Genomic DNA, 20,454 nt, shown 5'->3' with positions numbered 1-20,454 from the left:
TGTTTATTCGCAGTAAATACAAACTTTATGTCGAATCTGTGCTAGTTCAAGCTGAACAATATGATTGAAAGACTTCAGTGGTTTTGTGAGTTCCGGTTGCTCACGCGAATAGCAGTGGTCGTCTTATCGAAATCGAATACGTGCCCAATAGGCTTTTATTACAAGCTGATGAATACGCAGCTGCGTTATAACAAGTTTGGCGTGACAGAGTTCTTTTGTGACATTGTGTGACGTAGGAGACCCTATAAAGTCGTGCAGCTAATGAGCTAACATGCAGGTAAGCTTTTCAAACTAACTTATTGTTTATATGACTTGGCACCAGTTTGTTGAGTTATGACACTGGTCTGTGATGACGGCCCATGGTCAAATAAAACCTAGAAGTAGTCTATACAAAAGGTGTCAACCACAATATAGGCACAATATAGGATGACTTGCGCCTTCTAGTAATATAAGAGTGTCGGTTTCTATTCAATATTTGAAAACGCTGAGTTGGGAGAAGGTCAGATTTCTCACTCGTTTCAATTTAGCGGTCTCCAAAAAGAAAAATTCCCCTTTTCCCATGGAAGAAGAATACCTCGTTGTAAATTTCTTCGTGCTGGGAAAACCACCGAGGTTATGTCGCTTCTTCTACGATGGAATTAATTTTTGATAAATAGCTCAGATGTCTTGTCTTCCAACCGACTGCGTTTATTGCCTTTTTAAAAAAAAAAAACAGCCGTTCAAAAAGGCTATGTATTTCTGTTCTCTTGTTACTTCCGTTTCTATCGACCTCGAAGCTTCCTCTTGCTGGACCGTGTCTAATACCCCATTCATGTTGTACTATAGATGTCCGAGTAATCGCTATTTTTAATCTGAAAAAGGCTAAAGGTACGAGTACGACCAGAATTGTAATTGTATTATACCCAACTTGCGGTTGCTGCAGTCAAGGACTTATTTTCAGTACGAAATCAATTCGGCAATTAGTGAAGCGAGAATCTTGTTTATTTTTTATACCTTTCCAAATATGATATCAAATTTCACTTTTCCCACCATTATCGGAACCAAAATTCCAGATTACAGTGAAGGGTCTTTATTACAAATGCAGTACCCTGAATTGATTTGGACGAAGGTCGATATACAGGTGAGATCTAAGCCTTTTCAAAAATAGACTTGTGGACTAGGCTGGAATAAGAAGGGGAGGAGCTTTAAGTTTTATTGGGATACACGTGTGCGCTTTTCCATCTGCAAAACAGATGCCAAACAAGTGTAGAGTTTAGGAACATAACAAACAGAACATTGACTAAACGAAACTATCTGGGAAAATACCGAGCACCCTATAAAACAAAATTCGTCAATCGAGACCGCCAGTTCCTATGAAGTGGAACATTTTGGGCCGACTATACATTACATCGATCGTCAACTAAATAGTTAGAAGAAGCAGCAGGAAGAAGATTCAAGGATTTTGTTGTTTTTGTTTCTTTCCATCCGAGCGTTAAGTTTACTTTTGCTACCGGGAAAATCAAATCTCTAACAACCACTGCCAAACGTCAACGTTTTCTATAACATAGCGAGGGCCGAGGGGGGTCTTTATTAGCGTCAGGACCATGGTTTTCCTGGACCTTCTAGTAAAGCTAGTGGCTTTAAAAACCTATGGCAAACCTCGAAACAAAATTAGAACTTGGTGCGATTTCAGACTTACCGGACACACTTTGGTTTTCCTCTTTGGTTCTACGCTAGACACTAGCGTATTTATTACTCAGCAGGTGGACCAATGAATCATAACAGGTAGACCGACAGATTTCAGAATAAACTGCCTTAATTGCGAATTTTTGCTAACTAAACGATTAAACTGTGAATTTTACTGGGTTATACTTTTGTTTGGATTTTGTTATTCGAAAGAAAACCTTTTGCTTTGAAGTTGCGCCGCTTTTCCCCTAGACTACCAGATGCGTGACTCATATGCACACTTTTTTGTAATTGAATATATATGTAGCCTAATGGAAAAAAGACTTTTAAAAACCATTATTCGGCGCGTGTTATTTGCTGTATACGAAATCCCTCGATCCCTCGCGTAGTATTCGAGCAACTGTACGTTTGTTAGGACTTACTTGACTAACACTGTGAAATGTTTAGGTTAGCAGGAAAAGTCGCCGATTCAAAAGAAATTTCCGTTATTTCATTCAGAGCAATGGAAGAAGTGAACTCGGCTTTTGTCGGAGACGATGGGCAATTGGAGGACATTGGCGGGCCCGTAACGTCACCAAAAACACCGTCTGTGAAACACGAAATCGACTATTCGACAGCAACAAAGAGACCACAGATAGGAGCTGCTCTTGCCGGTAAAAATTGTTCTTATGATAGAAGACGGTACTATCTAATTTTGTTACTCATGCGGATTTCAATTTTCCCTGGTTTGTCTAATTTTATTTGAGAAATAACAGATTTTTCTTACTCTCATATCTGATTAAAATAGCGGCTTTTAGTGCCTTCCTACTGGGAACGACGTTAGGTTGGTCGTCACCCGTTCAGCCACAACTGCAACACATTTCTACTGGGAGTTTCTATCCGAATGATACGCAACTCGCAAATATTTGGCACATAGATCTGGACGATGACCAAATGTCGTGGGTTGGTTCACTGTTGAATATTGGCGCTATGATCGGAGCTCTCAGCGGAGGATTTTTAATGGACAAATTTGGCCGTCGATTTGTCCTGATGGTGATGACTGCACCGTACATCATTGGATGGCTGATGATTTCACTTGCTGTTGACTCAAGTGGATTAACTTTATAATAGATTTTGGTTGACGGCCTTCAAAAGTAATCAAGCCTTTTTTCTCTCATCCGTATAGATATGTTGTATGTCGGCCGTGTCGTTGTGGGTTTTTCGGGAGGCGTTTGTACGGCCATTGCCCCTTGTTACATTGGTATTGATAGTTCATTCCTTAATTTTGTTTTCCCTCATTGCTTTAACGTACATTATGGCATATAGGAGAGATTTCAACTCCTGCCATGCGAGGAATAGTGGGTTTTTTCTTTTCGGTCAACCTTGCATCCGGCTTACTGGTGACTAGTGTGATGGGATTATGGATGCACTGGCGCTGGTTATCGGTCATTTGTACAATTGAGCCCATAATTTTCTTAGTGGGTATGATATGCGTTCCCGAATCGCCATATTTTTTAATGAGAAAAGGTTGGTGACATTTGTCAACACTAATAGCACAAATTTCTAAACCCCCTTTTTTTTGTTTGCAAAGGGAAGCAAAGTGAAGCTCTTGAAGCTCTTGTCTGGCTCCGGGGATCTACCTACAACATTAAAGCAGAATTACATCAAATAGAAACTCGAGTTCTCGAAGATTCCAAAGAAACTTGCAAAATTTCTGACGTCTGTCAACCGTGGGTGTTTAAACCTGTTCTGATCGGAGTAGTTTTGATGTTACTGCAACAGTTCTCCGGATTGAACGCTTTATCGTTTAATGCCGCAGAGATTTTTAGGTTGGCAAATTTCAGCTTTGATCGTCTCATTGGCGTAGTTTTGATAAATGTTGCACAGGTACTTTTTACAAATATTGGTGATGAGCATTTTTGGTACTTATCGGTATCTTTTTGCCTTTTTGGTTACAGGTTTCAGCAGTGGTTTTGTCTTCCGTCGTACTTGTAAAAAGGCTGAATCGAAGAACGTTGTTCATCATCTCAGAGGGAATTGCTGGTCTTTCAATGCTTTTAATGGGTGTCTATTTTCATTATTCTGGTCGTCCACATTCTCAGGAGATGGTCAACTTCAAATGGATCCCATTGACCGCTATGATTGTCTTTTTTGCGGCCATAGGTTTAGGATTGGGAGCACTTCCGTGGCTCATATCCAGTGAAATTTTGCCGCCTAGGTTCAGAGGTCCTGGAAGCTCGATTGTCGCTTTCACCAATTTTGCGATGTCATTTACAGTCACGAAAACATTTGTTGACATGAATCGGGTCATGACACACGCTGGCGTGTTCTGGTTTTACTCTGGGGCCTGTTGTTTGGGCATTATGTTTGGCTTGTTTCTCCTACCCGAGACGAAAGATCGGACACCACTTCAGATCCAAGTTTATTTCAGATCCCGAGTGAAGCGTATTTCTTCGTTACCAATTTTGACACCTAAATGATTTCTAACAGTATCCTATACTATAAAAGAATAAGCCTCTTGGGCGGGGCTAAAATAGTATGTCGTCACGCGCTGATTGGCTCCCAGAGTTTCTACCTGTTTTGGGTTCTTTACCCTCAAGGGAAAATCCTCGAGTTGCAGCAGGGGAGGCCGAGTCGCTGAAGGGGGGATCGAGCTAGGGAAGAAAATGTAGCGAAGTTGAACATGGAAATTCGTTCGTTTTTTTACTTACGATAGTTGTTAAGCGAAAATGACGTTTGTAAAAAATGAACTTCATATTTGACGCTAAGGGAAATGTGTTTAAGAAATAATAAAGACTAAAATCGGCTTACTAAAATATAAATAACGAGACGGCAGTATGTGAATTTCACTCACCACGGTTGGAGCTACGGCAAAGTATGTAAAGGGTGGCAGAAATATAATAATTTGAAATTGCTTTTCTCACAAGCAAAAAGTTGAAATTAAATCAGCATTTAATTCAAAGTTTCTTCTGGAACTTAGAATTAAAAAGGAGAATAGGCCTGCTGGCCCATTTTCAAGGAGAAAGAAAATCGCTTAAATTTTCTAAAAGCGGGTCTTCTTTGTCGAGTCTAATACTATGGCTACTACATCTAATTCATCGCGAAAAATATTGTTTCCGATAGTTAATTATAAAACCGGGGAATTAAAAAAAATAATAAAAATAAAAGACAGAAGAAAACGAATTTGATTCACGGTCATCAAACACAATGCAATTGACTCAATTGCCACTCGGAAAAACATGAGTGACGAGTAACAATTCAATACCAGTCTTAAAATGAATAAAACCGGAGAATTAAAGTATAAGAAAAAAAAGACAGAAGAAAACGAATTTGATGGTCAAACACAATGCAGTTGAATCAATTGCTACTTGGAAAAACGTGAGTGACGGGTAACTAATCAAAAGACAACAATAGCTACCAGTCTTAAATTAAACTGTTTGATTATGCATCCGAGACTAACACAGACCAAAATTTCGGGGAAAAGACGAATACCTCTAACACTAATATTAAGGGGCAGACAGAATATCAGGCGACGAATCGACGGGCAGGCAACGAATATTGGGTAATAAATAAACTACGGACAAGAAATGAACAGGCTAATCAAGATATCACGCAATTCAAATAAATTGCTAATAAAAAAGTCTGTACAACTTAAAACGAATAAAAGTGATCAAAAAACGGAAATGGCCTATCAAGAAGAAAATTAACTGGCAAGTGGCAACAAGGTGACAATGAGTTTGACAGGCAAGATGTCAACAGGGGGAAAAAATTTAAATCACTGAATCAAAATAAAACATCAATAAAATCAATTGTAACTAAAAAATCTTCGCAACTTAAAATGAATAAATGAAAAAGGTGACCAAAAAACGAAAAGGGTCTAGCAAGAAGAAAACTAACAAGGCAACAATGAAATTGACTGGCAAGATGTCAACAGGGGAGAAAAATATAAAAAAAATGGCCAAGCAAGCACGGAAATTTGTTAATTTTTTAAATTTACGACAGCTATGAAGTGAAAACGACATTTGTAAAAAATGAACTTCATGGTTAAAACCAAGAGGAATATGTTCATGAAATAATAAATACGGGAATCGGCCATCTAACTTATAATTAACTAAACGGCAATGTGTGAAATTCACTCATGTTGATTTGAGCTAGGCAAAGTATATAAAGGGTCACGATGATATAAATAATTGAACCGCTCTATTTCTATTGTAATACGCTTATTTGACTGAGAAATAGGGCCCCTTTGAATGCTTATAAAATTAGTTCTGTTTCGTATGGTTCTATAGGACTGTCTATAGTAAAAAGAAATTTACCTGGCAAAAGGAGAATGACAAGGAGACGATAAGTCGGATAAGATTTACGGGCAAGATGTAAAATGGGGGGGGGGCAATAATTCAATCACTTTGATTCAAAATAAAAAATATTCAGCAATTCCAAAATTACAACAGCGACGACTCTGTAAAAAAAAACTAACTGCCACTAACTTTGCCGATACAAGCGGAAGCGGAACGGATGTCGCGAGCCTCTCTCGCGGCCGCGGGGGTGCCCCTCCGAGGCCCCCACCCCCGCGGGCTCGAGTCACGCTGGAGATCCTCGCGGCTAAAGAGTGGAGCCCGCGCCTAAAGTTGCAACATTGACCAACCCATAAATAAAAACAAATAACTGCCACTAACTTTGGTTAGGATAGGTAAGGTTAGGTAATGCTATTGTTAGGTTAGGTTAGATTAGGTTAGGTTAGGTTAGGTTACCAAGTGTAATAGCTCCGGAACAACAATCACGGCGAAGCCGTGAACAGAAAATTTAGGATCATCACGGTGAAGCCGGGAAATTCACATTCTGTATCATCACGGCGAAGCCGTGAAATTCTTATTCGGGATCATCACGGTGGAACCGTGAAATTCAAATTCGCAATCAGCACGGCGGAGCCGTGAAAATCGGTAAAAGGTTAGGTTAGTATAAGTTATGGGTATATTTTCGAAGTAAACGACGGGAAAAGTAAAAGTCCAAATCGCTTACGAAAAACACGAATCCACGTTGCCTTGGAAAATCATTTACGCACCAAATTCTTATGTTTCCGTTACGTTAGCTTACAACAACGCCAACTAACCACGTAGTTGGGGCAAGTTGGCAGAATTTTTTTTCAGTTTTTCTCAATTTCACAATTTCGTGTAAATGAACATTGTAAACAAATACGATCAATTCATAGAGAATTGAAATCTGAATCATTCATTCAATTTGCAAAATGTTTGGTCAAAAAATTCAAATAAATTCACAAAAAGTGACCCTGCCAACTAGCCCTCCTCTCCCCTATTTCTGATTCATAGAGAATGAGATGAAGCTCAAGTTTAAAAAATATTTCAATCACTCTGAATACAAAATTAGCAACTCCAAAAATTGTAAGATCAACCACTCTGCAAATGAAAAAATAACTGCCTAACCTAACCTTACCTAATCCAACCTAACCTAGCCTAACCCAACCATAACCTAACCTAACCAATTCCCATTCGATATTATCACGGCGAAGCCGTGAAAATCAATTTCGGGATCAGCACGGCGAAGCAGTGAAAATTAGTTTGTTAGGTTAGGATAAGTTATAGGATTATTTTCGAAGTATTGTCGAACGACGGGAATAGTAAAAGTCCAAATTGCTTACTAAAAACACGAATCCACGTGTTTCCGTTCTGTTAGCTTACACCTGGCACAAGAGTACTAGTATTTAAATAACATGCAAGTGTCTCTCTCTTGCATCTTTTATATGTAAAGCGGTCTCACAAGGGAGCTGAATAAAAATTGCAAGAATTGTCTGTTTACATTGAAAGCCTCAAATTAAATAAAACTATTTTAGGTAAACGATATTTTTTTAAATTTTTGAAAGCTAACCTACCAACCATGTAACCTGTTTGAAAATTAAAATGGAGATAGGTTAGAGATACTTTTTTGGTTTGATTTTTTAATGACGTTTGATTGTGCAAATGTAATACTGAGGGCAATGTCAAAACTTCTTATATAATCAAAATTGTTTTTTTTTTAACTACGTTGTTTAGCTGAATTTAATTTCTGTTTTAATTTTTTAAATTTGTACTGTTCTGTATTTTACTACCAGGAAAATCAAATCTCTAACAATTATTGTTAAATGTCAACGTTTACTATAACGACCGCTTTTATCGTTTTTTGCGGTTTAGTTTTAGGGAAGGGGTGATTTTCTTTGATTTTGGCGGGTGGTGGGAGGCAGGGAGGGTGGATTTTTAATATCGATATCTTAACTTAAGCTTGATTAATTGATCAATTAGAATATTTGTGTCGTCTGCTTTCATTTCACAGTTTCGAAAAAGCAAAAAGAGACGAAGTTTCAGATATTTTTTTCATGGAAAACTGAACGGATCACTGATCTGGAAACATGTACGTGGCTACAAGAGAAATAGCAGAACAAAATAAAATGTGGTCGTTGTGGTGTGATCGTCGTGTGAACTTTGATGTCGTGAACTCCCCAAATGTTCTCTCCACTCCATGATGTTTCTCAGGTAAATAATAAAACTAAGAATGTGAATGGAATTGTTTTTCAAAGGAGCTTGTACAGAAGAGTTAATTCTGTTCCAAATTTGTGAAATGTTGGTGCCCAACTAAAGTGACTAGCATTTATCATGTATGTGTGTTGTCAATCCATGGCATTGTTTGCTTGTTCTATCTAACATCTAACGTCTAACCTTTGGGCAGATTTCAGGCCTGAGCCAGACATCGTAGCCACAACATGTGCAAGTTTTGATACTGACCTGTCATCCAACAATCTCAGCATCATTGATTGGGTAATGATTTGTGTTACTTTTGTTAACCTGTGACATGCTGTACAGAATTAAATGGTGCCTGAAACTTGCATTCAGGGTATTACACGTAAAACCTTACATAATCCTGTTTATAAGGGGGTTACCCACTGCCTTCTTTCTAACTTTTTATTACTTTTTGTCTCTGCAATATTTTTGTTTCGTAACCCATTGTTTTAATTTTTCTTTAGATAAAAAGCTTCTAGACTAATTGGGAAAACTCTGTCCTCGTGTACAATGTGAAGGTATATTCACGATGATCGCCTTTTCCTATCCTGCCTGGCGTCAATTTTACTGAGGTGAGGATGGAGCACTTGTGGATTTCCCGGGCTTAAAGGTAGGACAATTGTTTCTCTATTCTTCCTGTTTTTGACTATTTGGTGGCGTTGGTTGTAAAACGTAATGGAGTACGATTATTCCTGAACTAGACGGTTGACTGCCAGTTTTCTCATGCCGTTTCTGTTATCTTAATCTGGGTTAATTAAATAACTTATTTGTAGACGATTGCACTGCATTGCGACTGCACATTAGACTTCTTTTATAATTCACAACTTTTGTCTGCGGGCAAACAATCAAATTGAAAAAAAATTTTAATTTCAAGCACTTGAAACAAGCAAGGTCTATAAAATTTTATGTTCAAGAGGGACCGGCCGCCACACCGGCACCTCGTCGTTACTTGGCAGGTGGGCCAATCATAAGAGGTAGACCGACAGATTTCAGAATAAACTGCCTTAATTTTGAACTGTGAATTTTTTGTATACCAAACGAGGTATACTTTCCTATGGATTTTTCAAAAGAAAACCTTTTGCTTTGAAGTTGCGCCCCTTTGCCCCTAGACTACCAGATGCGTGACTCATCTGCACACTTTTTACTGATTGAAAATATGTGTAGTAGGAAGCGACGTTTAAAACCCAGTAGTCGACGCGTGTTGCTTGCTGTAAGGGAAATACGAAATCCCTCGCGTAGTATTCGAGCAACTGTACGTTTGTTATGACTTACTTGACACAAGTAACACTGTGAAATGTTTAGGTTAGCAGGAAAAGTCGCCGATTCAAAAGAAATCTCCGTTATTTCATTCAGAGCAATGGAAGAAGTGAACTCGGCTTTTGTCGGAGACGATGGGCAATTGGAGGACATTGGCGGGCCCTTAACGTCACCAAAAACACCGTCTGTGAAACACGAAATCGACTATTCGACAGCAACAAAGAGACCACAGATAGGAGCTGCTCTTGCCGGTAAAAATTGAACTTATGATATAGAAGACGGTACTATCTAATTTTGTTACTCATGCGGATTTCAATTTGCCTGGGTTTGTCTAATTCTATTTGAGAAATTACAGATTTTTCTTGCTCTTATATCTGATTCAAATAGCGGCTTTTAGTGCCTTCCTACTGGGAACGACGTTAGGTTGGTCGTCACCCGTTCAGCCACAACTGCAACACATTGCTGCTGGGAGTTTCTACCCGAATGATAAGCAACTCGCAAACATTTGGTACATAGAACTGGACGATAACCAAATGTCGTGGGTTGGTTCATTGTTGAATATTGGCGGTCTGCTCGGAGCCCTCAGCGGAGGATTTTTAATGGACAAATTTGGCCGTCGATTTGTCCTGATGATGATGACTGCACCGTACATCATTGGATGGCTGATGATTTCACTTGCTGTCGACTCAAGTGGATTAACTTTTTAATAAAGATTTTAGTTGACGGCCTTCAAAGTAATCAAGCCTTTTTTTTTTCTCATCCGTAAAGGTATGTTGTATGTCGGCCGTGTCGTTGTGGGTTTTTCTGGAGGCGTTTGTACGGCCATTGCCCCCTGTTACATTGGTATTAATACTTCATACCGGTACCTAATTGTTTTTTTTTTTCCTTGATTTAACGCATGTTATGTCTGATAGGAGAGATATCAACCCCTACCATGCGAGGAATAGTTGGTTTTTTCTTTGCGTTCAACCTGTCATGCGGTGTTCTGGTTACTAGTGTGATGGGATTATGGATACACTGGCGCTGGTTATCGGTCATTTGTACAATCAAGCCCATAATTTTCCTAGTGGGCATGATATGCGTTCCCGAATCGCCATATTTTTTAATGAGAAAAGGTTGGTGACATTGGTCAACACTAACAGCACAAATTTCAAAACCATTTTGTTTTCTTTTGCAAAGGGATGCAAAGTGATGCTTTTGGATCTCTTGTCTGGCTTCGGGGATCTGCCTACAACATTAAAGCAGAATTACATCAAATAGAAACCCGAATCCTTGAAGATTCCAAAGAAACTTGCAAAATTTCCGACGTCTGTCAACCGTGGGTGTTTAAACCTATTCTGATTGGAGTAGCATTGATGGTAGTTCAACAGTTCTCTGGACTGAACGCCTTGTTGTTTAATGCCGCAGATATTTTTAGGTTGGCAAATTTCAGCTTTGATCGTCTCATCGGCGTAGTTTTGATAAATGTTGCACAGGTACTTTTTACGTAGTATTGGTGATTGGCGTCTTAGATACTTATCGGTATCCTTTTGGTTGTAGGTTTCAGCAGTGGTTTTGTCTTCCGCCGTACTTGTAAAAAGGCTGAATCGAAGAACGTTGTTCATCATCTCAGAGGGAATTGCTGGTCTTTCAACGCTTTTAATGGGTGTCTATTTTCATTATTCGGGTCGCCCACATTCTCAGGAGATAGTCAACTTTAAATGGATCCCATTGACCGCTATGATTGTCTATTCTGTGGCTGTAGGTTTAGGATTGGGAGCACTTCCGTGGCTCATATCCAGTGAAATTCTACCGCCAAGGTTCAGGGGGCCTGGGAGCTCGATTGTCGCTTTCACCAATTTTGCGATGTCATTTACAGTCACGAAAACATTTGTCGACATGAATCGGGTCATGACACACGCTGGTGTGTTCTGGTTTTACTCTGGGGCCTGTTGTTTGGGCATTATGTTTGTCTTGTTTCTCCTACCCGAGACGAAAGATCGGACACCACTTCAGATCGAAGTTTATTTCAGATCCCGAGTGAAGCGCATTTCTTCGTTACCAATTTTGACACCTAAATGATTTCTTTTGAAGTTACTTTACCCATTGATATTTGCTAATTGGTCGATGGCAGTATATTTAAATAACACGGAAGTGTCTTTCTCTTGCGACTTTTGTTTGTAAAGCTGTCTCACAAAGGCGGAATAAAAATGGCAGGAATAGTTTTATTTACTTAGAAAGGCTCCAATTAAACAAACCTAATGGGTAAACGATTTTTTTAAATTATTTTTTGAAAGCTGACCAACCAACATGTAACCTGTTTGAAAATTAAAATGGATATGGCCATATAGGCTAAAGTTTTTTTTTTTTTTTGGTTTGTTTTTTGAATAACGTTTGTTTGTGTAACATTGAGGCCATTGGCAAAGTTTCTAATATAATCAAAATTGTTGTTTTAAACCAACTAGTTTATAAGCTGAATTTAATTTCGGTTCAGATCTAACTATTTAAAAATCGTGGCAGTTTTCACGGACACGTTCCAATATCCTTTACGTGTCGGGACGAACAAAAATAGATTTCGCCTGGCTTCGCTCGGACCATACAATGTAGAAAAAGAGAAACGAATCAACACCAAAAATAAAAATAAAATCACAAAAGTATTTTTTTTTACAGACCATGCATTCAGTTGAGTTGCTCGCGGGAAACCTGATCAGTATTTGTGCGACAGCGAACAAACCAACATCGTACCATTTAAAGTATTTTTGATCCGGTTTGGTATTGAATAGCTTTTGAAAGAAAATGAAAGCAGAGAATACTAAAAAGTGGCCAAGGCAAACCAACAAAGAAGAGGCGACTGACGAGTATGTAATAGTACCGCCGGATGGAGGATATGGGTGGGTCGTTACGGTGGCAAGTTTTTTGTGCATTCTAATTTCAGACGGCATACTCTATTGCTTTGGATTGATCATCTCTGAGGTGGAGCGTGTTTTTGACGAACCTGTTGCGAAAACCGCTTGGATATTTTCCATTTTCAACGCGATATCATATTTCTCAGGAATGGCAATATTCATCTTATAAGACAACTGAAAATGTAAACAATTCGTATAACCTTGTGTATGTTTTGTATAGGCCCCGTAGCCTCTGCATTGAGCAACCGGTTCGGTTTTCGTGTCGTCGTCATAACGGGCAGTTTATTTGGTTTCGTCGGTCTCCTGACTTCTGCGTTCGCTCAATCAGTGGAAAATTTGTTTTTCACTCTTGGTCTTCTTTTTGGATTTGCAATTTGTCTGGTGTTCACCCCGATAATCGTCAACGTCAGCTTTTATTTCGACAAAAAGCGTGCCCTGGCAACCGGAATCGCCATCTGCGGCTCTGGAGCCGGTACTTTTGTCTTTGCGCCTGTCGTTAATTGGCTATTAAAAACTTATGCACTCAGAGGGACATTCCTCATTCTGGTAAGTGTACGCAGTTATCATGTCATTTGCACTTTTCTAATCGCAAATTTCGTGTTCTTGTATCCCGAAATGTTAATGGGAAACATTTATTTTATTTCTACGTTAAAAGAGTGGGATTTATTTGAACTGTGGAGTTTTTGGAGCATTACTCATACCGCTGAAACCTCAACGGTGCAACAAGGTGCGATCAGAAACGGTTAAACTGTTAGAGAAAAAAGATACCGAAGCGCTGATGTTCGAGAAATATCTGATAACAAAAGAAATCAAATTTAATTCCAGAAATAATCTAAACGTTTCGGAACAAGAAAAAGTGGACAACAGAACGAGGAGGGAATATGTTAATCAAAACTATTTCTCAAACTTTTCCAAGTTGTTCAAGTTTTCGCTGTTTCGATCTCCGACTTTAGTTGTCATTTGCGTTTCTAGTTTCTTCCAATCTTTCGGATGGTTGGTTCCTTTAATGTATCTGGCAGGTAATCTAATTGACCGTCTTCACGATTTTAGTTCATCTCCTTAAAATTATGTTCTACAATGAAGCTCATGCAGTTAACATGGGAATACCAAAAGAAGAGGCGTCGTTTCTTCTATCGATTATTGGAATCTGTAATATGATAGGACGCATTATCAACGGATGGCTTTCTGACAACCCTAAGGTTATACTACACTCAATCCTGTGTTGTTTACGGCAGTCAAATGTGTTTGCTTTATACTTACAGGTTAGCGTGCTCTTTCTCAACAATATGGGTTTGACAGTCTCCGGTTTGTTGATTATGATTTGCCCATTTTGCATCTCGTATTATCAACTTCTTTTTTTCTCCATAGCACTCGGTTTATTTACCTGTAAGATTTTGTGTTTGAAAATAAGTGATGCAACAGGCTTACATACGTCATCTTTTTGTTTGCTAATTAGCCTGCACCGCTGTAACTCGACCGATTTTACTTGGGGAACTTTTGGGGTTGGAAAATGTCAACAACGCTTACGGGTTCATGCTCGTTTTTTACGGAGTCGCAACCCTCTTCGGAATTCCTATGGCTGGTACTCACAGAAAATTGACGAATTTAATGTCACCAAATGATTATTGGCATTCTTTTTCTATACGGAACATGTTTACATAGGTTTACTATATGACACTTTGGGAGATTATCATGGAGCTTTTTACCTTGCCGGATCTTCCATCCTTCTATCTGCGTTTGTATGTTATCCTCTTGGCAAAATTAATCGCTGGGAGAAGAGATAACTTTTCAAGATTAGAATGTTACGTTTCCACTTCGTGTTTTTTTTTGCGATATTATTTGAAGATATATGACTAAGATATGTAAACTTGTAACAATTCTAATTGTTACTTTAGGCTTTTATACACGCATTACAATCATTAGATACATAGCCGAATAAGATAAGCAACCAAATGTATCTTAAATAAGGCGAGAATCTTATTACACAACACTACAACAGGGGAACAAAATACTAAAAGCATAGTGCCAACTAATAACTGCAAACATTTGGTTCTACGCTAGACAATAGCGTATTTCTTACTCGGCAGGTGGGCCAATCAAAACAGGTAGACCGTTAGGTTAATTGCTTTAATTTTGATTGATTACTAATCGAATAAGTAAACTGTGAATTTTACAGAGGTATACTTTCGTTTGGGTTTTTTTTTTCAAAAGAAAACCTTTTGCGTTCAAGTTGCGTAACTTTTTCTCCAGACTACCAGATGCGTGACTCATCTGCACACTTTTTCCTGATTGCAAATATATGTAATGGGAAGCAACGTTTAGAAACCATTAGTCGGCGCGTGTTATTTGCTGTTAGGGAAATACGAAATCCCTCGCGTTGTTTTTGAGTAATTGTATGTTTCTAATGACTTACATGAAACTGTGAAATGTTTAGATTAGCGGGAAAACTCACCAATTCAAATGAAATTTCAGTTATTTTTCCATTTAGAGCAATGGAAGCAGCAAACTCGGTTTCGGAGACGATGGGCAAGTGGTGGTCATTGGCGGTCCCGTAACGTCACCAAAATCTCCGTCTGTGCAACACGAAATCGACTATTCGACAGCACAGATAGGAGTTGCTCTTGCCGGTACAAATTTTACTTAAGATAGAAGGTGGTACTGATTTAGTTTACCTCTATTTGAGGTATCACAGATTTTTCTCACTCTCATATCTGATTCAAAAGCGGCATTTAGTGCCGTTTACGATCATCGTTAACGAGTGTTTTTCTTAACACCGAAAACGATTTAAAAAAAAATCGAAAAATTCGTTATTGTTGTGTAAAATTTCGTTTTCGTTTTTTATTTTTTATGTTATAAATTTCTATTTGAAGCAAAAAAAAGATACTAAAGTAAAAAAAGTTAAATGAAATTAATTAAACATTATTAATCAACCAAATCGTTCCATTGTACGGTTGTTGTCAATACAGATAGTTACGTAATTCTAAAGAAAAATATAATTTACTTTCTTGGAAAAAAAAACGAAAACGATCGTTAACGAAACGATCGTTAACGAAACGATCGTTTTCATTTTAAAATAAAAAACGAAAGAAAAAAGAAGATAAAAAAAAAACAAAAAAAACAAAAAACGAAACGAAAACGAATTTTAAATTCACTATTGCGGCAAACATTACGGTTAAACCTGATCAGTATTTGGGTGACAGCGAACAAACCAACATCGTACCATTTAAAGTATTTTTGATCCGGTTTGGTATTGAATAGCTTGTGAAAGAAAATGAAAGCAGAGAATAATAAAAAGTGGCCAAGGCAAACCAATAAAGAAGAAGAAAAGGACGAGTACATCATAGTACCGCCTGATGGAGGATACGGGTGGGTCATCACGGTGGCCAGTTTTTTGTGCATTCTAATTTCAGACGGCATGCACTATTGTTTCGGATTGATCATCTCTGAGGTGGAGCGTGTTTTTGACGAACCTGTTGCGAAAGCTGCTTGGATATTTTCCATTTTCAACGCGATATCATATTTCTCAGGAATGGCAATATTCATCTTATAAGACAACTGAAAATGTAAACAATTCGTATAACCTTGTGTATGTTTTGTATAGGCCCCGTAGCCGCTGCATTGAGCAACCGGTTCGGTTTTCGTGTCGTCGTCATAACGGGCAGTTTATTTGGTTTCGTCGGTCTCCTGACTTCTGCGTTCGCTCAATCAGTGGAAAATTTGTTTTTCACTCTTGGTCTTCTTTTTGGATTTGCAATTTGTTTGGTGTTCACCCCAATAATTGTGAACATCAGCTTTTATTTCGACAAAAAGCGTGCCCTGGCAACCGGAATCGCCATCTGCGTCTCTGTAGCCGGTACTTTTGTCTTTGCGCCTGTCGTTAATTGGCTATTAAAAACTTATGCACTCAGAGGGACATTCCTCATTCTGGTAAGTGTACGCAGTTATCATGTCATTTGCACTTTCCTAATCGCAAATTTCGTGTTCTTGTATCCCGAAATGTTAATGGGAAACATTTATTTTATTTTTACGTTAAAAGAGTGGGATTTATTTGAACTGTGGAGTTTTTGGAGCATTACTCATACCGCTGAAATCTCAATGGTGCAACAAGGAGCGATCAGAAACAGTTAAACTGTTAGAGCAAATAGATATCGAAGCGGTAATGATCGAGAACCCTCCGATTACAAAAGAAATCGAATTAAATATCAGAAATAATTTAAACGTTTCGGAACCAGAGAAAGTGGAAAGCAAAACAACGAGGGAAAATCTTATCCAAAAATATTTTTCAAACTTTTCCAAGTTGTTCAAATTTTCTCTGTTTCAATCTCCGACTTTTGTTGTCATTTGCGTTTCTAGTTTCTTCCAATCTTTCGGATGGTTGGTTCCGTTCATGTATCTGGCAGGTAATCTAATTTGCCGTCTTCACGATTTTAGTTCACCTGCTAATAATGTTCTGCATTGAAGCACATGCGGTTAACATGGGAATACCAAAAGAGAAGGCGTCGTTTCTTCTATCGATTGTGGGAATCTGTAATATGATAGGACGCATTATCAACGGATGGATTTCAGACCATCCTAAGGTTATACTACACTCAATTTTGTGTTGACAGCAGTCAAATGTGTTTTCTTTATACTTACAGGTTAGCGTGCTCTTTCTCAACAATATGGGTTTGACAGTCTCCGGTTTGTTGATTATGATTTGCCCATTTTGCATCTCGTATTATCAACTTGTTATTTTTTCCATAGCCCTCGGTTTATTTACGTGTAAGCTTATCGTGTTTGAAAATAAGTGATGCAACAGGCTAACATACCTAATCTTTTCGTTTGCTAATTAGCCTGCACCGCTGTAACTCGACCGATTTTACTTGGGGAACTTTTAGGGTTGGAAAATGTTAACAACGCTTATGGGCTCATGCTCGTTTTTTTCGGAGTCGCAACCCTCTTCGAAACTCCTACGGCTGGTACAGACAAAAATTTTCACAATTAATTTAATTTCACAATGATTATTGGCCTTCTTTCCGTCTTTTTCTGTATGGAACATGTTTGCATAGGTTCACTACATGACACTTTGGGTGATTATCATGGAGCTTTTTATCTTGCTGGATCTTCCATCCTTCTGTCCGCGTTTTTGTGTTATCCTCTTGGCAGAATTAATCGCTGGGAGAAGAGATAACTTTTCCAGATTAGAATGTTACGTTTCCACTTCGTTTTTTTTTGCAAGAAATTTCTAACCCTTATATGCCATATCATTTGAAGTTATATAGGCTAAGATAAAAACAACTAGAATAATCTTAACTGTTACTTTAGAGTTTAGACTTTTATTCACGCATTACAATCATTAGATAAACAGCCAAAAATGATAAGTAACTAAATGTATAAATAAGGCATTGCACAACAGTGGAACCAAACTAAAAGCACGGTGCCAACTGGTGCAAACCAGTTATTCGTCCACAGTCCACACGTTGTTCAGGAACTTCAAGGCTAAGCGCATCCTGTTAATTAATAATACATGCCCATTTGCCCCAAAGCCCCCAAAAAATGAAAAAAAAAGCAAAATAAAAGCAAAATAAATCACTGAAAGACAAGCTGTCAGATCAGTATTCTGACGGTAGTGATTAGACCAACAAGTCTTGTATCTAGTTCAAGTTTAGTCAGTATAGTCCACAGCAGCAACAGAACCTTAATTTGTAATGGCTAGCGTTAATAGTGTAGAAAAAAAGTATTCCGGCGACGAAAATGAAACGGAAAAATTTGTCAAAGAAGAAAAGGTGAGTTACGAATATGTTACTATTCCGCCGGATGGAGGATTTGGCTGGATCATCACGGTGGCCAGTCTGTTATGTCTATTGATTTCGGACGGCATTCTCTTAAGCTTCGGATTGATACTCTCTGAGTTGAGATACGTTTTTGACGAACCTGCTGTTAAAATTGCTTGGATATTTTCTATTGAAAACGCAACTTCATTAATCTCAGGAAAGACAAAACATTTAGATCTTTTCATTCTCGACTTCATTTGTAATCATTCTTATCAATTTTACAGGACCGATAGCTTCGGCATTGAGTAATAAGTTCGGATTCCGTGCTGTTGTCATATCTGGCAGTCTACTGGGTTTCGTGGGCCTTTTGACCTCTACGTTCGCCTTCTCAGTCGAGACCCTGTTTTTCACTCTTGGTGTGCTTTTAGGAACTGCCGACGGCTTGGTTTACACTCCAATTGTCGTTGGTGTCGGCTTCTATTTTGATAAAAGACGCGCGCTGGCCACTGGAATCACTCTCTGTGGATCCGGAGCAGGCGCTTTTGTCTTTGCCCCACTCATATCTTGGCTATTAGAAACCTATGCACTCAGAGGAACATTCCTTATTCTGGTATGCTTGTTTTCTACATTTTAGTAATTATGCTAGCCGTACAATTAACAATGCGAAAATTCTTTTTCGAAGAGTGGACTTTATCTGAACTGTGCAGTTTTTGGTTCGCTGCTAATTCCTGTCAAACCTGTTCGACGAAAGAAAATAGTGGAAGATGTCAGCCTCAAGCTTCTGCCGCCTGACAGCATAGGGCCATCAGCAATTGAAAATCCGCCAACACCGAATGACGTGAAAGGGAATAATAAAGTAGAACAAGCGCAATCGAATATGGATATCTCCATAACGGAAAATCAGGTTTGGGTTTCGTTTTGATTTAATGATCGAAATGGCACACGAGCTAAACTTATATTTCTAACTACGATTTACTGAAGCCTGTAACAAACGCAAATGAAAAGTTATCCATCAAAAAATGTTTTTTCAGCATCCTTAACTTGTTCAAATTCTCGTTGTTTCGGTCACCAACCTTTGTCGTTATATGCGCCTCTAGTTTTTTCCAATCTATCGGATGGTTTGTACCATCCATGTATATTACAGGTAAGGACAATTTTGTGCCGATTGTTTAATAAGTAACAGTTTTTTTTAAAGATTTTTCACCCTATGCAAAGCTCATGCGGTAAACATGGGGGTACCGAAAGAAAAGGCGTCTTTCCTGCTATCAATTCTTGGAATATCTATCATGATAGGACGCATATTAATTGGATGGATCTCTGACCATCCTAGGGTGTGTATTTCACGCTTGAAAAAATATTTAAAAAATCCAATCCTAATGACACATTATTATTTATATAGGTTAGCGTATTGTTGCTGAATAACATCGGCTTGACAATCTCAGGTTTATTGATTTTGCTGTGCCCATCAATATTAGTCTCGTACGAGTTGCTAGCCCTTTTCTCCACCATACTGGGTCTCGCCGCGTGTAAATAAATTTCATTTCAATTTATTGTTTGAAAGTTTAATAGAAAGACAGCTTTGCATTTAAAGAATAGCCTGCACAACAGCTACAAGATCAATTTTACTTGGGAAGCTTTTGGGTTTGGAAAATGTGAATAACAGTTACAGCTTCATGCTAGTGTTTCATGGAGTAGCTACCATCATTGGAATCCCTTTAGCCGGTATCTACTCAATAATTAAATTTCTTTCATAGATTTAAGTTCTTAATTTATGTTTTCTTTTTTGCTTTAAATGACAGGATTGCTATTTGATATTTTTGGTGACTTCCACACTACCTTCTATTTTGCCGGTTCTTCCGTTCTGCTTTCCGCGTTTATGTGTTATCCTCTTGGAAGGATTAACCGTTGGGAGAAAATGCGCAGTTAGGAAGGAAACGAATAAATAAAATTTAAAAAAATAACGAAAATAACGACCGAACGGCACGTAATATATCCTACAGGTATTTTGCCCTCCTCGTCTCTCCACCCAACTTGGAATACAAGAAGGCCTATAGGGGCAAAACGGGGCTATATTGACTTGTTGCTCTTTTGTGTCAGACTAGGCCTATATATATATCTTATTCGTCTTTTCCCCTATACATTCTAATACACGACCGGAGTATTATTCTCTGGCTCTCACAGTGCTTATGTAACAATTTCGTTTGCCTATCTCTTATTTTCTATATGAAGCCAGAGGAGAAATTATATAGAATATAGATGTCGAACTCTTCTCTCGCCAGCCTTTAGCGTCCTTATCATCATTAAACCTCTCAACCTCTGCCGAGTAGTAATGAGTATTTAATGTCGTTCAAAAAAATTTAAATTGGT

General features: G+C 38.4%; 3 protein-coding genes and 1 long non-coding RNA gene across 15 annotated transcripts; 3 read left to right on the top strand and 1 right to left on the bottom strand.

Moving 5' to 3' along the window:
* The first annotated feature begins 190 nt into the window (after nt 1-190).
* LOC124341221 (facilitated trehalose transporter Tret1-like) lies at nt 191-11,660 on the top strand. Of its 5 annotated transcripts, XM_046794266.1 has the most exons (9): nt 7,974-8,168; nt 8,362-8,450; nt 8,657-8,802; nt 9,548-9,700; nt 9,837-10,139; nt 10,218-10,292; nt 10,364-10,564; nt 10,629-10,924; nt 10,989-11,660. In XM_046794266.1, the coding sequence occupies exons 4-9, from the start codon at nt 9,550-9,552 to the stop codon at nt 11,508-11,510; spliced, it is 1,548 nt and encodes a 515-aa protein (XP_046650222.1). In that variant the 5' UTR covers nt 7,974-8,168; nt 8,362-8,450; nt 8,657-8,802; nt 9,548-9,549; the 3' UTR covers nt 11,511-11,660. The 5 variants fall into 5 exon arrangements, with proteins under 5 accessions (XP_046650213.1, XP_046650189.1, XP_046650205.1 ...); XM_046794233.1 differs by lacking the exons at nt 7,974-8,168; nt 8,362-8,450; nt 8,657-8,802; ... (3 more) ...; nt 10,364-10,564; nt 10,629-10,924 and adding exons at nt 1,399-1,764; nt 2,113-2,318; nt 2,453-2,755; ... (2 more) ...; nt 3,236-3,531; nt 3,603-3,807 and having other exon boundaries at nt 11,194-11,660; XM_046794257.1 differs by lacking the exons at nt 7,974-8,168; nt 8,362-8,450; nt 8,657-8,802; ... (4 more) ...; nt 10,629-10,924; nt 10,989-11,660 and adding exons at nt 191-277; nt 2,164-2,318; nt 2,453-2,755; ... (2 more) ...; nt 3,236-3,531; nt 3,603-4,126.
* LOC124342420 lies at nt 4,009-11,553 on the bottom strand. The gene is made up of 2 exons (XR_006918814.1): nt 11,503-11,553; nt 4,009-4,116 (listed from the first exon to the last, which is right to left on the bottom strand). It is a non-coding gene; the product is annotated as an uncharacterized LOC124342420 (long non-coding RNA).
* Nucleotides 11,661-12,098: 438 nt separating the features above from the next.
* Nucleotides 12,099-17,861, top strand: LOC124341459 (monocarboxylate transporter 12-like). 7 transcript variants are annotated; one of them, XR_006918300.1, is made up of 12 exons: nt 12,099-12,480; nt 12,555-12,880; nt 12,990-13,353; nt 13,418-13,533; nt 13,597-13,720; nt 13,791-13,916; nt 13,997-14,073; nt 14,334-14,721; nt 14,823-14,961; nt 15,936-16,261; nt 16,371-16,734; nt 16,796-16,908. XR_006918300.1 is itself a non-coding variant. In XM_046794558.1 (8 exons), exons 1-8 carry the CDS (start codon nt 12,225-12,227, stop codon nt 14,355-14,357), a joined length of 1,413 nt encoding a protein of 470 aa, XP_046650514.1. In that variant the 5' UTR covers nt 12,099-12,224; the 3' UTR covers nt 14,358-14,806. The 7 variants fall into 7 exon arrangements, 3 of the variants coding, with proteins under 3 accessions (XP_046650514.1, XP_046650512.1, XP_046650513.1); XR_006918316.1 differs by having other exon boundaries at nt 14,334-14,727; nt 16,688-16,734; XR_006918292.1 differs by having other exon boundaries at nt 14,334-14,727.
* A 24-nt stretch (nt 17,862-17,885) lies between these two features.
* Nucleotides 17,886-20,258, top strand: LOC124341352 (monocarboxylate transporter 12-like). Of its 2 annotated transcripts, XM_046794432.1 has the most exons (8): nt 17,886-18,304; nt 18,372-18,697; nt 18,770-18,991; nt 19,069-19,231; nt 19,303-19,418; nt 19,487-19,613; nt 19,684-19,809; nt 19,887-20,258. In XM_046794432.1, the coding sequence occupies exons 1-8, from the start codon at nt 18,022-18,024 to the stop codon at nt 20,012-20,014; spliced, it is 1,491 nt and encodes a 496-aa protein (XP_046650388.1). In that variant the 5' UTR covers nt 17,886-18,021; the 3' UTR covers nt 20,015-20,258. The 2 variants fall into 2 exon arrangements, with proteins under 2 accessions (XP_046650388.1, XP_046650396.1); XM_046794440.1 differs by lacking the exon at nt 19,887-20,258 and having other exon boundaries at nt 19,665-19,789.
* Nucleotides 20,259-20,454: the final 196 nt, after the last annotated feature.

Source organism: Daphnia pulicaria, chromosome 1, assembly GCF_021234035.1.
Source record: "Daphnia pulicaria isolate SC F1-1A chromosome 1, SC_F0-13Bv2, whole genome shotgun sequence".
NCBI lineage: Eukaryota > Metazoa > Arthropoda > Branchiopoda > Diplostraca > Daphniidae > Daphnia > Daphnia pulicaria.
This window is presented reverse-complemented; position numbering and strand designations above follow the sequence as displayed.

Coding starts and splice junctions, on each gene's coding strand:
- LOC124341221 (XM_046794233.1), top strand. Junction 2,319..2,452: donor GATAGGAGCTGCTCTTGCCG/GTAAAAATTGTT, acceptor TGATTAAAATAG/CGGCTTTTAGTGCCTTCCTA. Junction 3,532..3,602: donor TTTTGATAAATGTTGCACAG/GTACTTTTTACA, acceptor TTTTGGTTACAG/GTTTCAGCAGTGGTTTTGTC.
- LOC124341459 (XM_046794556.1), top strand. CDS start 12,225: ATGAAAGCAGAGAATACTAAAAAGTGGCCAAGGCAAACCAACAAAGAA. Junction 12,881..12,989: donor GAGGGACATTCCTCATTCTG/GTAAGTGTACGC, acceptor CTACGTTAAAAG/AGTGGGATTTATTTGAACTG. Junction 13,354..16,795: donor TCCTTTAATGTATCTGGCAG/GTAATCTAATTG, acceptor TCTGCATTGAAG/CACATGCGGTTAACATGGGA.
- LOC124341352 (XM_046794432.1), top strand. CDS start 18,022: ATGGCTAGCGTTAATAGTGTAGAAAAAAAGTATTCCGGCGACGAAAAT. Junction 18,992..19,068: donor TCTCCATAACGGAAAATCAG/GTTTGGGTTTCG, acceptor GATTTACTGAAG/CCTGTAACAAACGCAAATGA. Junction 19,810..19,886: donor CATTGGAATCCCTTTAGCCG/GTATCTACTCAA, acceptor TTTAAATGACAG/GATTGCTATTTGATATTTTT.